Source organism: Pocillopora damicornis, chromosome 4, assembly GCF_964200805.1.
Source record: "Pocillopora damicornis chromosome 4, jaPocDami1.2, whole genome shotgun sequence".
NCBI lineage: Eukaryota > Metazoa > Cnidaria > Anthozoa > Scleractinia > Pocilloporidae > Pocillopora > Pocillopora damicornis.
Window position 1 is genome coordinate 23,540,291 of NC_142673.1, and position 12,602 is coordinate 23,552,892.

A 12,602-nucleotide genomic window follows, 5' to 3' on the forward strand; every position below is an offset into this window, starting at 1 on the left:
AAAGAAAAACTAGCCCAGAAATAGAAAATTTTCACTTTGAATAACATCTTTAAGTGTTTCAGCGCATAAACAGTTTGCCTATGTAATGTAGATAAGTATCTGAGAGGCTTACTTGTGTGTAGCCGGCAGAATCGTTTTGAAAAGGTTGACCGTAAAAAATAAACAACTGATTTTCATAATTGCTGTATGCTGGGCAGAAATAAATGCTTCATAAAGGCTGTTTCTTTAGAAAATCCTTTTTCCACAAATTGAGGCAAAAAGTCTGGCTAATTTCCAAGTTGCTAAGTCACCTAGGAAAAAAGCAATTGCACGTGGTTATACTGTCTCACAGGCTCATTATTACCGAGGGGTGGGAGATTCTGCTGCCAACACTGAAACAATCTATGTAATCGTTGCTTTCTTCTCATTTATTTGTTCCGTTGATACCCGTGGGTGGAGAGATGGGACAGATGGCCATATAGAAGAAAATAAAGAAAAAAATTATGAAAACAAATAAGTAGTGGGAGACTGGAAACGAGGAATATTAAAAAATTTTTATTTAGCGAAGGGATTTTCAGATAAGTTGCGGGGGCTTTTGGGCGACGTCAAATCGAAAACCGTTCGAGCCAAGGTAGTTTAACGCAATTGCCCCCGTCAACGGAATGATTCCGATGGGAAATAGGAAAAACGTAGTTTCTCAACTTCCTTTTAGGTCTGTACTGTCTTTGTACACTGTAAATTAAAATCTGAATAGAAACAATGCACGATCCGTGATAGGCTGTTGCCTGTGATTTAGGACAGCATAGACGCACGTTTAACGTCAGAGAAAAGTTTCCCTTCTTTTTTATTTTCTAAAATTATTTTTTAATTTTTCGTTCAACGTGATTTGCAGTTTTAAAAATGCTTCTGATCATTATGAAATAAAATAACATTATCATCATTATGAACTTAGCTGTTGCAACCCGAAGCAATTGACTGGCAAGCAGAGCAAAGTATACTATTAAGCTGTCTCAGGATTCAGTGAGTACAGCGAAGGATCATAAATTTAAATGTGGCAATATTCGCGTTCAACCCACTTCATTGTTATCTATTTTGATGTTTTTTCCCCCTTTGATGGCGTCAAATTAAGTCTTGCTCATCGAGGTTCCAAGATTTTTATTTCTTTTTTTGGTGGATTGAAGTGGGAAGTCTTAAGCTTTTTTCTGCTGTTTGAACAATTTTCACCCCAACTGATTTCAAATGCAAAAATGGAACAAGAAGATGCTGGTGATAAAAATTTATGTTAACACGAATTATTTTGCATATTTAATGATGCGTTCTGAAACCATGTTTTTGCTGAATGTGGTATAAAGTGTTTCATTTTTCTTCACGTAAGAGTAACCTAAAATGTCGATTTCAAAGTAAACTGAAAACAAAAGTAACGAAAAACGTGACCGGACGTCTTTCCACTTGCCTTTTGTTGTTTCTTTGAATTTCTGCTCTTTGTTCCGCCCCAAAACAACACCTGCAGGCAGCACCATAGCAACAGTAATGAATATTGACATTCTGTCCTCACTTGGCCGCCATTTTGGAAATTTTGGGGCGTCCCTTCGATGATCCTTTGTTCTCGTTAAATTTTCAGCGAGGAAACTGTACATTGACGCTCTGAGTTCAGGCAGGAAGCACTTAGGTGAAGGAAGGTGAGTTTTTACCACCGAGTGAGAGCTGTGTGACTTTCCTCTGATGAATTTTACATGAAGGTTTTTATGCTAATTGAGCAAATCCAGTGGTGTCAATCATTCGCGTTCTTCTCACGCACCGAAAGATATTGACACGTCTGTGCTTCAAATTCAAAAGATTTGTTGAGTGGCAGATTGGAAACACGACCGCCAACCGAGCGTAACACTCTGTGAAATATAACAGCTATCATATAGTGTTGTTGCTTTGAAACTGCGAGGTCGAAAAGTGGCCGAGCAGGGCTTTATTTTGACCGTCGGCTAAGTATAGAGTTGAGCATTCCTATTTCGTCACTCTAGCGCGGACATCTTGGATTTTGTAGGTTTATTCGTCGAGAGCTAGATCTTTACTGCGTGATGGAAGGAAATGTGATGAATTCTGTCCAAGTTCCCATGTTATCGGGTCAGCAAGCTGCACTGGAGCAGATGAAACCTCCTGAAGAAGGCCCGGACGGTCGTAAGCAGGACATAGGTGATATTTTGCAGCAAATTATGAACATCACAGATCAGTCTCTGGACGAAGCGCAAGCGAGGTGAGTGAAATCGAACACATTGTTGATTTCGCGTCGTTTCTTCGAAATCCTTCCGATACTACGCTTAACTTTGCAGTGACGCATACTTGTTCAGTTCCCTCTTATGTATACTAATAACTGTCGATCTTTTGACTGCATGCCTTTTGGCTTATCATATGATAATGCATTGTTTTCCCATCACATATCCATTTAGGAAACATGCTCTGAACTGCCATCGAATGAAGCCCGCCCTTTTCAACGTCCTCTGTGAGATCAAGGAAAAAACAGGTTAGTAATGACAGCTTTTAACCCTACCACGTGTTTATTTTCTTCAAACGCTTGAACCAACATGAGACTTGCGGCTCATTCTTCTTCCTCAATCAGATCTGGTGGTATTCAATAAATCCTTCGAAATTTTTGTCAAGTTCGTAGACAGAACGATTCATTTATCATCTCTCGAAACGTTCTCTGACTTTAAATCGTCAGGTTGCAGGCCTTAAGTCAAGGATGCGTCCTTCTGATTTGATATCATTAAACGGTCACATTTTTCTTTTATTAACGACAGATTTTTTTTTTCGTCAAAATTATTCACCCGGTCGTTATTGTGTTAAAGCTTATCAACAAAGATCACATACAAGTCGTAAGTTAGTTTGTGTGACAACAAATTTTTATCAGCGGAAGGTTGATATATTAATCACTCGTTTAAATGTGTTTGATTTCGAAGCAAAGGCCTCTATCAAGAAAAGGTTTGTGTAGATTTCACTGATAAATTTCCTTACTCTCAACTAATTTTTTTTTCGGCTTCGTTTTTCGCTTGATTGCTCGTTCGTTGCGGTTAAAGTGAAAAGTAGTGATTTTGGATATCATAGGGTGTTTATACTGTAGTGTGAGCATAATGGATTGTTGGTGCGAATGTTTATTGTTTGTCTACGGTCTCCCTTTAGGCAAACAATAGTAGCCAACTACACAAAGAAAATACCTTTGTTTTGTTATTCGATAATTCGGCGAAGTCTCTCTTTAGTGATATGAATGTTACATGGTTTCTCTATAATTTAGTTACACTCAAGAACCATGGAATATCCAGTATCTGCTGTGTATCGTACTTTGAGAATTTTGTAACTATCTCTTTATAACCGCTCTATTATGTAAGAAACTGAATCAATTTGCAATTGTTATCAACTGAGAGAGCAGTGTCCGTTTTTGATACCTACTTTTTTAAAAAACAAATTCTGATAATTTCTTCTCACTACATGAGTGTGACTCTGAGAACAAACTGCAAATTTTAGGATTCAAAATTCAGCCTAGCACGACTCAGTTCAGTATGACTTAATAATTACTTCGTGAGCGTACATAAAAAAATCGTTTTTTTTTTATGTAAACCTGTGTTAGCCTGATTAAGATTATTCACATTTTGGTGAGCTCCTTGTGTGTTTTTAAAAGCCCCGTTCATTGGTTACTGAAATTACAGGATTACGGTCTTGCATAAGGGTTTTACAGGTCACAGAAGACCTGGAAAGTCATGAAATTTTAAACCATTCACTATATTTAAAAGGTCATAGAATTCCAATATGAGTCAGAGAAAGACATGGAATATGAGAGAAAATATGTTCTTGAAAGCAAAAAAGCATACGAAATACTGTAAATGGAGGCTTGTTTTTACCTTAATTTAAGGATACAGTGGACCTTCAAGGGCTTTTTTTTACTTTTATGGGTCAAACTAAGCATTACTACTTTACTAGAGCTTCCAAAAAAAGTTTGTAACATTGGAACACATGTAAGTTATTAACGAAAATCTAATGTTGAACTGAATTCTTCAGTCTTCTCAAGTGTGAATAGCTAATTATAACATGTCAACGTTGCGGCAAAACATTCTGGTTCTTGATTATAATGGTGTAGAGGTCTCCTGATTTCTGTTGCATGTGGTGATCTTTTTTATTGGTTGGTATAAAAAAAAAAACCAGACTGTGAATTGTTGTTCTTGAGCAATGGCCTCCAATGTAATGCGCATTGGAAAACTTTTTATAAGCAGACTTGACAGAAAAATCTTAAAGCAGCCAATTGAAATATTATAAAATCCCTTCATGGTTTCCATAACCATTTCCCCAGGATTGAAATGGTAAAGAAGTTTCTTTTGTGTGGTCAGATTTGATGCATAATTAATAAGTAAATATGAAGCATATTCGGTTTAAACTTGTTGCGCTCTAGCTAATTTATCATTAGATCAAGGTAAAAGAAAAAGTTTTCCTAGGAAGCATATTACATACCCTCTCCATTGATATTAAGTTTATGGTGTAAATACTTCAAATAGCAACATTTTCAATAGAGAAAACCCTTGAAGCTTTACTGTATCCTTGAAAACAAACAATTTAATCTCCAGTTGCATACAGATAGGAACATAAAACTTACCCAAAAGGTCATGGAAACTCATGGAATGCTTGTGCAAGTAAAAAAATTAGAGTCCCTGTTTATTTTGTGAGGAATAATTTACATCTGAGTTGTTCTTTTGTGTGCGCATGTCTTGAAAAAACTAAGGTTTGGCACCCTTAAATTTTTTTTTTAGATGGAATTACTGGTGTTATAAATTTCTTCTCTAATTACCAAAATAAAATAAAACTATTCTGTGTTTTTGTTGAGTTATCTTTTATTACTTCCTTGCTCCTGCACAGCATGAATATTTTACATTATTCCTTTATTATAATGTTACACATAATATTATGATCCCAGGATCAGTCATGCTTCATTAGAAAAAAGAACGTAAAACAAGAATCGATGAAAGTAGCTCAGAAGGTCTTAACCCTTCAACTCCCATCAGTGACCAAGACAGAATTTCTCCTTACAGTATCAATACAATATCAAGCAGAAAAGTGATGAGAATGAAGAAAAATATTAATAAGGGGATTGTCAGGCAATATGATTCTAAATTCTTTGTACTAAACTCATAAGAGGTTTGTGACAGACAGTAAGGAGAATTGCTAATGAGATCTTGTGAGTGAAAGGTCATCAAGGTCTCAATTACTGTTACATTTTTCTTCAACAGTGTTGAGTATTCGGGGATCTCAAGAAGATGAACCTCCTGATCCTCAGCTGATGAGACTTGATAACATGCTCCTTGCAGAGGGTGTGGCAGGGCCTGAGAAGGGAGGTGGGTCAGCTGCAGCAGCAGCGGCAGCAGCAGGGGTTCATGAAAATCAAGCTGAACATACAGAGTACAGAGCCAAGTTAAACCAGATCAGACAGATATATCATACAGAGCTGGAAAAATATGAGCAGGTACAGTGCACTTAACAAAATACAGGACACTCTTTGGATTGATTGTGGTAAAACTAAATCTCAACAACAGTCAGAGTTTCGTATCAGATAGAACATTTGAAAACGAGTGTTATATTGTAAACCCTCATGATTTCTATTGGTTCTATGATTAGCACTTTTACTTGATTTATTTCAAATGCTTTATTTGGATAATAGCCTTTGCTAAATTTTATTTTTCCTCTTTTAGGCTTGCAATGAATTTACCACCCATGTTATGAATCTCTTGAGAGAACAGTCAAGAACGCGTCCCATTTCACCTAAAGAAATAGAACGTATGGTGAACATCATTCACCGTAAGTTTAGTGCAATTCAGATGCAGCTGAAGCAGAGTACTTGTGAAGCTGTGATGATTTTGAGGTCAAGATTCCTGGATGCAAGGTAATCCTGAGCAGTAAATATTTTATTCACAAACTATTTTTCCCATAAAGTGTGATGGCTTCCATTTTTTCACAATAAAGTTTCAGTATACTATCTAGGCTTTGGATACAGCATTTGGCCTGTAGAGAAAAAGAACTGTAGAATTATTTTGCGAAGTTTCATATTTACTTTTGCTGAAAAGGATTCTAAACCATTCTTCTACAGGGTGTGAAATTAACCTTTTTATCTGATAGCCACTTGGCTTCTAAATTCTTTGAAGTGGTAGCCAATTCAAAAAAAGTTGGTCGCCATTTTCAAAGACAAACAAACCCTATTTTTATGCTGTCAACGTTCTAGATAGACCCTCCAAAATTAATTCAGGGAAAAGATCTCTAACGTTCTACAAAGTGGACACTAGGTTGGATGATATACAATGTTCAAGCTCACCTAAATCCAAGATGGCATCTAGTTATTGAAGGAGATGTGTGTGCTGAATTTTGGAAACAAACTTAACGAGGAAGTTTGCCGTGGATTTATCTTTGCAAATTTTTTTGATTCACTATGTCTCTCGGTAAGGTTGTGATGAAACATTCTAATCGCCAATTTGGCGACTAATTTTTAAGATTTGGTCGCCAAAGTGAAAAATTTAGTCGCATTGGCGACTGTATTAGGCGCAATTTCGTGCCCTGTTTTATCCTAATTGTCTACTGATCACTAATGGTGACATAGAACCTCTTAAACACCATCAGCAGAATTAATACCCCAAGTTTTTTGCCTTTTCAGGAGAAAAAGGAGAAACTTCAGTAAGCAGGCCACAGAAATTTTGAATGAATACTTTTATTCTCACTTGAGTAATCCATATCCAAGTGAGGAAGCAAAGGAAGAACTAGCCAGAAAGTGTGGCATCAGTGTTGCTCAGGTATGGTATTACATGAACTGGTGATACTCTAGTGGATGTTGACCTACATTTAATGGTAATTAGTACAGGCTTAGGTTATCAAGGCAAGTAGATCATCAGACTTTGTAAAAACCAAGTAAAAAGTTAATTTGGCAAGCTTCATTACCAAATGATTAAATTTGCTGTAACTTCTGTTCCATGTAGATATCAAACTGGTTTGGCAATAAAAGAATTAGGTATAAGAAAAACATTGGAAAAGCTCAAGAAGAGGCTAACATGTATGCTGCTAAAGCTGCCTCTGGTGGTGGTCCAGCAGGTCAAGTCCAAGGACAACCTGGGGTGCCACCCTCTGCTCAAGGTTTGTGTTAGTTGTCTGATAATTTTTGCTTTTTGAAGAGCTCCTTAACCCTTTCACTCCCACAAGTGACCAAGACAAAATTTCTCCTTACAATATCAACACAATATCAAGCAGGTAGGTGATGAGAATAGAGAAGAATATCAATTATGGGATTCTTACAGTAGTTGATACAATTACCAAATTCTCTGAACTAACATCATAAGAATTGTATGGCAGATAGTAAGGAGAATTACTAATGAGATCTTGGGAGTGAAAGGGTTAATGCTGTTAGGCTGGTGTGCATCTATCCATTGGTGGACAGAGGGTTCATGGTAACTCTCTAACTCTAAGAGTGATCAGCAACTAATTTCTCCTTACATTAATACCGCTGAATCATTAGGATCTTGAGATTAAAAGAGATTATTGCTTCCTAAGAAGCTTTGATTGTTAAACAAATTCTCCTTGTTAATACCAAAGAAAACAAATAGAGAAAAGTATGAAGAATACCAGGTTTGGACACTGATGTGAGGGTGTAAAGTGTTAAAGTTTGTATGAGTTTAGTTCAGGGAATGTGCCAGATGACATTTTAGAATCCTCTCACTCCCAAGATAAAAATTTCAATTTCAACCATTAAATCTTCTGTTGGATACTGGATTGGTCAGCATTGAAAAATCAGTCTGTGTATGCAGAGAAAAATTAAAAAAAAAATTATGTTGGCCTTACATTTCCCTACAAATTTTAGGACAATACCCTGGGAGTGCTGTAGCAGGGAGTCCAACAGGCGTGGTGCCATCCTCACAGCATCAAATGCCAGTTACTAGTCAGCCTCAGCCAGACATGTATGGTGTTCAGATGAATGGCAGTGGCATGAGTGCAGAATATCAGACTGGATCTAATGTTGGTGCTAATGTCCAGTCTCAGGTCAGTTGTAGTGAAAGTTGGTTGAGCCCTGAGGTTGAGCCATATGGTTTATAAGTGTATAAAATTCAACCCTCTATGTAATTTGAGATGAGTGTATAATCTACCTAGGAAGGGTGTTGTGCATTTTTAAACTACAGTTCTTGATTTCATTTACCTTGGAGTGATTCATGCAATTTCTTCCAAAATTTAAGCACACTGCCACACTGCTCTCTAAATTACATTTAGATATACATAATGGTAATAGAACTGAGTGGAGTCCAATTTGGTCTGTAATCATATGAGTGACTGACGAAATTGGATGACCGCGAAGCAGGAGTACAATTTGTTGATCATGAGTATGATTACAGAAGGAATTGGATAACACAAAGTCCTGTTACCAATGAATCAAAACTATGTCAAATTTGAGATAGAAACTAGACATTGATTATGTGTTCTTTTCATTAAAAAACAATGGTTAACTTAGCAAAATACATGACACCAGCATGCCCACATGATGCACACTGTTCACTTACACAGGCATGATTTGGCAAATGTCCTATTACACTGTCCAGTTACAAACATGATGTGTACTTTGTCCTATTAGTTCTTAAATTGGGTGGTGATACTCAATCATGTTTGAGAATTTTATTAAAGTTTTGATTAACCTTGTAATCAACTGTTATTGCATTGTGACATGAGCCTCTAATTAACCTTTAATTGGGTTTTTTATACCATGTGGGTGTTTGCTTCTTACTGCATAATGCCTGATGCTAATAGTGATTGTTGGAATGATCATAAAGGAACCATTCTGATATTTATTTTTATCACTTAAGGTGCCAGGTTTGCGACATGTGATTTCCCAGGCTGCCACAGGTTATGGTATTGATCCAGCCACAGGACACATGCAACCTCATGGGCAGAGTCAGGTCTATCATGATTCTCATCATCTTCATCATCAAGTAAGAAAAGTATATACAGTTGTAAAAGTATTTCTTGTCAGCAACTTAAGATTTATATAGACAATAGTATGGGGAATGTGCCTAGTGATGTTAGAGTGTAAAAGGTTAATTAAACAGTCTTTAATGTATCTTCTCTTGTTTACAAGGCAAGAGGGTTCAATGAATTGTTTGACTCAATAAATGTGTGGGCTGGAAAGGCAGGATCAGCTAAGGTATGGCCACATTACAACATACAGTTAACAGTAAACCATTCTGGGACATATTTAAGTAACTTTTTTTTGCTAGACATTGATAGTAGATTCAGTGGCTTCTAATAACAACCTGCCTGTGATGCTTGGCTTAATTTTTCCACTATCTCGTGTAGTTTTTGTTGTTACATGTAAGTAACGAGGTGCCTGTACAGTTTTGCATATAGATTTCAGTACAATGCCTCTAGATCTTCCCAACTTGGTGTAATCAGACTTTTATCATTGCAGAGTGGAGAACAAAGAAAGAGAGGGCAGAATGGCAAAGCAGGTATGGTGAAAATGATCTGCAAAGTGGCAGGAAACAGCTCCTTAATTAGTGGATAGTAGTTGGAGAATTCGCTGATTGCTACATAATGAACTTCCTGATTATTTACAATTATTGAATTTTCAAATCAGATTATTGCATCTCTAGTGTTCTGATTGGTTCACACAACTCTGGCTATCAGCTCATATTCTGAGTCACCTTATATGGAAATGCATTGAGCCAACTGTTGCAAAGCTGAAAAAAGGCTCCAAATATCCAAATGTTCAGGATTCAATGGATTTTAATATAAGTTATTTTATTTCCATATGTTGGATATGGTGCAATAGCTAAGTTGGCTCTTCACACCTCATTGGCTATTTATCATATCATATCCAATACAAAATCATGGAATAATTTTTAAATATTGGTTGGCTAAATGTACTTTTCACTAATGTCTTAGGAAGTCGCAGCAACACCCCTTCAGATTCCATACCAGGCTCTCAAGAGGACAAAGATGAGCAGGGAGGCCCAGAATTCTCTAGTTTACAGGGGCTGACTGAAATGACTAATGCTGACTTTGACTCACGCGGAAGTGAACGATCCAGGGATGAACCCCCATCAAAGAGGACTAAGATGTGAGAAATACTGGATGGATGAAAATGAGGTGGATTTTGCTGGATGGCTGTGGTTTGTGTTCAAGAAAACTGGAATGGACACTAGTGAATTATTTGAGGATTGTAGGAAGTTGTGTGCTGAAAGATTGATTTAGGAAGGTGTGCCTCAGTACATGTAGGTAAAAATGACTTAAAGACGCCTTGATACACATTGGACATGACTTTTAATTCTCAGCTCAGTTCATGGTGTTGATGTATGAAAAGCATGCTAGTGTGTTTACAGTTTTGGTGCTATAACTTTTGTCAAGAAAAATGCTAGCTCTTTTCGTTTCACAATGTGACAGCAAACAACAGAATGGCTGCATTTACATTGCTATAGTACCATCAGTGTAAATTTGGGAATGAGAGTTAGCTGACATGATTGTGATTCTAACAAATCCAATTCAAAATGTAATAAAAATGGTAGTATCTACTCTAATATATGATCTCAGGCTTGATTATAACAATTACAAGTGATTTAGAAAGCTCTATTGAAAGGTATTGTAAAGTATTAGTTCGTATAAATCATCAGTATCATCAGTATTAGCATTAGCAAGTGTTAGTTTCTCATCATGCTTCCAAAAAAACTTACAAAATGGCTTTTATGCCTTAGAAAAAAAAAACTGGATTATGTAGAGTATTATTCAAACGACTTGTACTATTCTTGACTATTGTTGATGTTGGCAAAGATGCTTGCTTCTTGGTGTAAGTGCTTTGTGATCAATGTCTATTTTACTCCTTTCATGAAACTAAGATAGAGACGGTGATGTGTTTGTCTCTCGAAAATTTCTTGCACTGGGGAAAAGTGTTATGTCAATAGCGTGGGACAACCTGATTATCCATTTCACTCCCAATATCTCATCAGTAATTCTCCTAACTGTCTGTCATACAGTTCTTATGACATTAGTTTTGACAATTTGATATTAGATCAACTAATAAGCCCCTAATCAGTATTTTCCTTTACTCTCACCAATTTTTTGTGTGATGTACTATTGGTATTGTAAGGAGAAATTCTGTCTTGTTAGGGTCAAATTGTGATCAGTTGACAACTTTGTTAATTAAAGGTGCTGGTAATTCTTCCTAGGTAACTGGAAGATTTTAAAAAAAAAAAACAGAATTAGGTCTTACTTGTTATGTGTTTATTGATTTTGTACGTGTAATTTCTCAGACTTTGTTTCCCAGACTTTCATAGGGACAGACAAAAGAAATCAGTTATATCATGGAAATAAATATTTTACAAGGATGGATAAACTGAAATGCGGAACATGTTGTTTTTGGAAAAACACCCGTGTAATTTTGTTTTTATTTTGTTAGTGTATATATATGAGTTACTGATAGCATAAATTTTTATTATAGGTGAATAAAGATATTGTCAATATTAATTATTTTAGAATAATTATGGTTCAGTTTTGATACAATGAGACAATGCTGGTGATTAAACTTGAGAGGATCCTAGATTTTGTTGTTGAGAAACTCCATCCTATCTATTTGATCAAAGTTTTAACTTGTGAGGTGAGAGGTGGGAGGCCTTGCAGTTTAGTCATTGTATTGTGTTCTTGGACAAAAAGCTCTTGTTTCACAGTGCCTCTCTCCATCCAGACTATAAATGGATACCAGCTAACTGTCAGGGAAGCTTGATAAAATTCTGGGGGGTGACCTTGTGATAGACTGGCACTCCATCAGGGTGGATACTCTTAGTTGCCTAATGCTACAGAAACCTGCGTAACCTCCTACTGGATATGCCTCCTGGCTCCAGTGCAGAATTACGGTCAAGTCGCCGACGTGTAAAATCGAGTAGAGACGTCGGCGAGTTGGTCTTCAATCCAGTACAACTTATTAGAAAAGAGACATATAGAAAAGTAAAAGATATTTATTGAAAAAACAATTTTGTTTTCTTCTCACAAAGTTTTTAAGGATCTCATGGCGAATAAAGCAAGGTAAACATCACCAATGAATATAAAAGCTTCAGACGCGAACTAATTTTTGTGTGACAACAACACTGTGGAGACTCGTCATGTCAATCGGTCAGATTTTTTTTTTAAAAACTTGGCTTTCTAGACAAGAACTTTAGTAAAAAAAAAAATTCTTTTTAATTCACCTTAAAGAGTGACAAGCATCATATTTCTCAGTAGAGTGTAACCCCTAAATCAAACAGATAGATAACGAGAATAATGGCCATCTAAGGGAGCTCTGATAATTTCACAGAATTTCCGTGGTAGTATCATAGGGAATGTAAAGAGAGCAGCTTGGAGATTATGCATAGGATTGAACCTGTGATAATGGCACCTTTGTAAGTGGTCATCCTGTATTAAGTAGTTGGTTGCCAAAGTCATGAATTTTTATCAAACTTTGCAACATAATGGATTTGTTCTCATTTCTCACTAATTCACCTTCTTGGCTAACCTTTGTTAGCAGCCTACTAGTTTGTCTACTTTCAGTTAGTGTTTTTAACCAAATTGTGTGCATATTTTGATTCAGGGGGCCTTGAAAC

The 12,602-nt window shown here is 36.5% G+C and overlaps 1 protein-coding gene across 2 annotated transcripts; it reads left to right on the forward strand.

The window, feature by feature from the left end:
- Positions 1 to 1,521: 1,521 nt before the first annotated feature.
- Positions 1,522 to 11,563, forward strand: LOC113683559 (pre-B-cell leukemia transcription factor 1). Of its 2 annotated transcripts, XM_027200814.2 has the most exons (12): positions 1,522 to 1,658; positions 2,018 to 2,227; positions 2,421 to 2,494; positions 5,244 to 5,476; positions 5,703 to 5,893; positions 6,656 to 6,791; positions 6,975 to 7,128; positions 7,850 to 8,028; positions 8,841 to 8,966; positions 9,113 to 9,178; positions 9,443 to 9,482; positions 9,919 to 11,563. In XM_027200814.2, the coding sequence occupies exons 2-12, from the start codon at positions 2,052 to 2,054 to the stop codon at positions 10,095 to 10,097; spliced, it is 1,554 nt and encodes a 517-aa protein (XP_027056615.1). In that variant the 5' UTR covers positions 1,522 to 1,658; positions 2,018 to 2,051; the 3' UTR covers positions 10,098 to 11,563. The 2 variants fall into 2 exon arrangements, with proteins under 2 accessions (XP_027056615.1, XP_027056614.1); XM_027200813.2 differs by lacking the exon at positions 1,522 to 1,658 and having other exon boundaries at positions 1,725 to 2,227.
- The last annotated feature ends 1,039 nt before the right edge of the window (positions 11,564 to 12,602 follow it).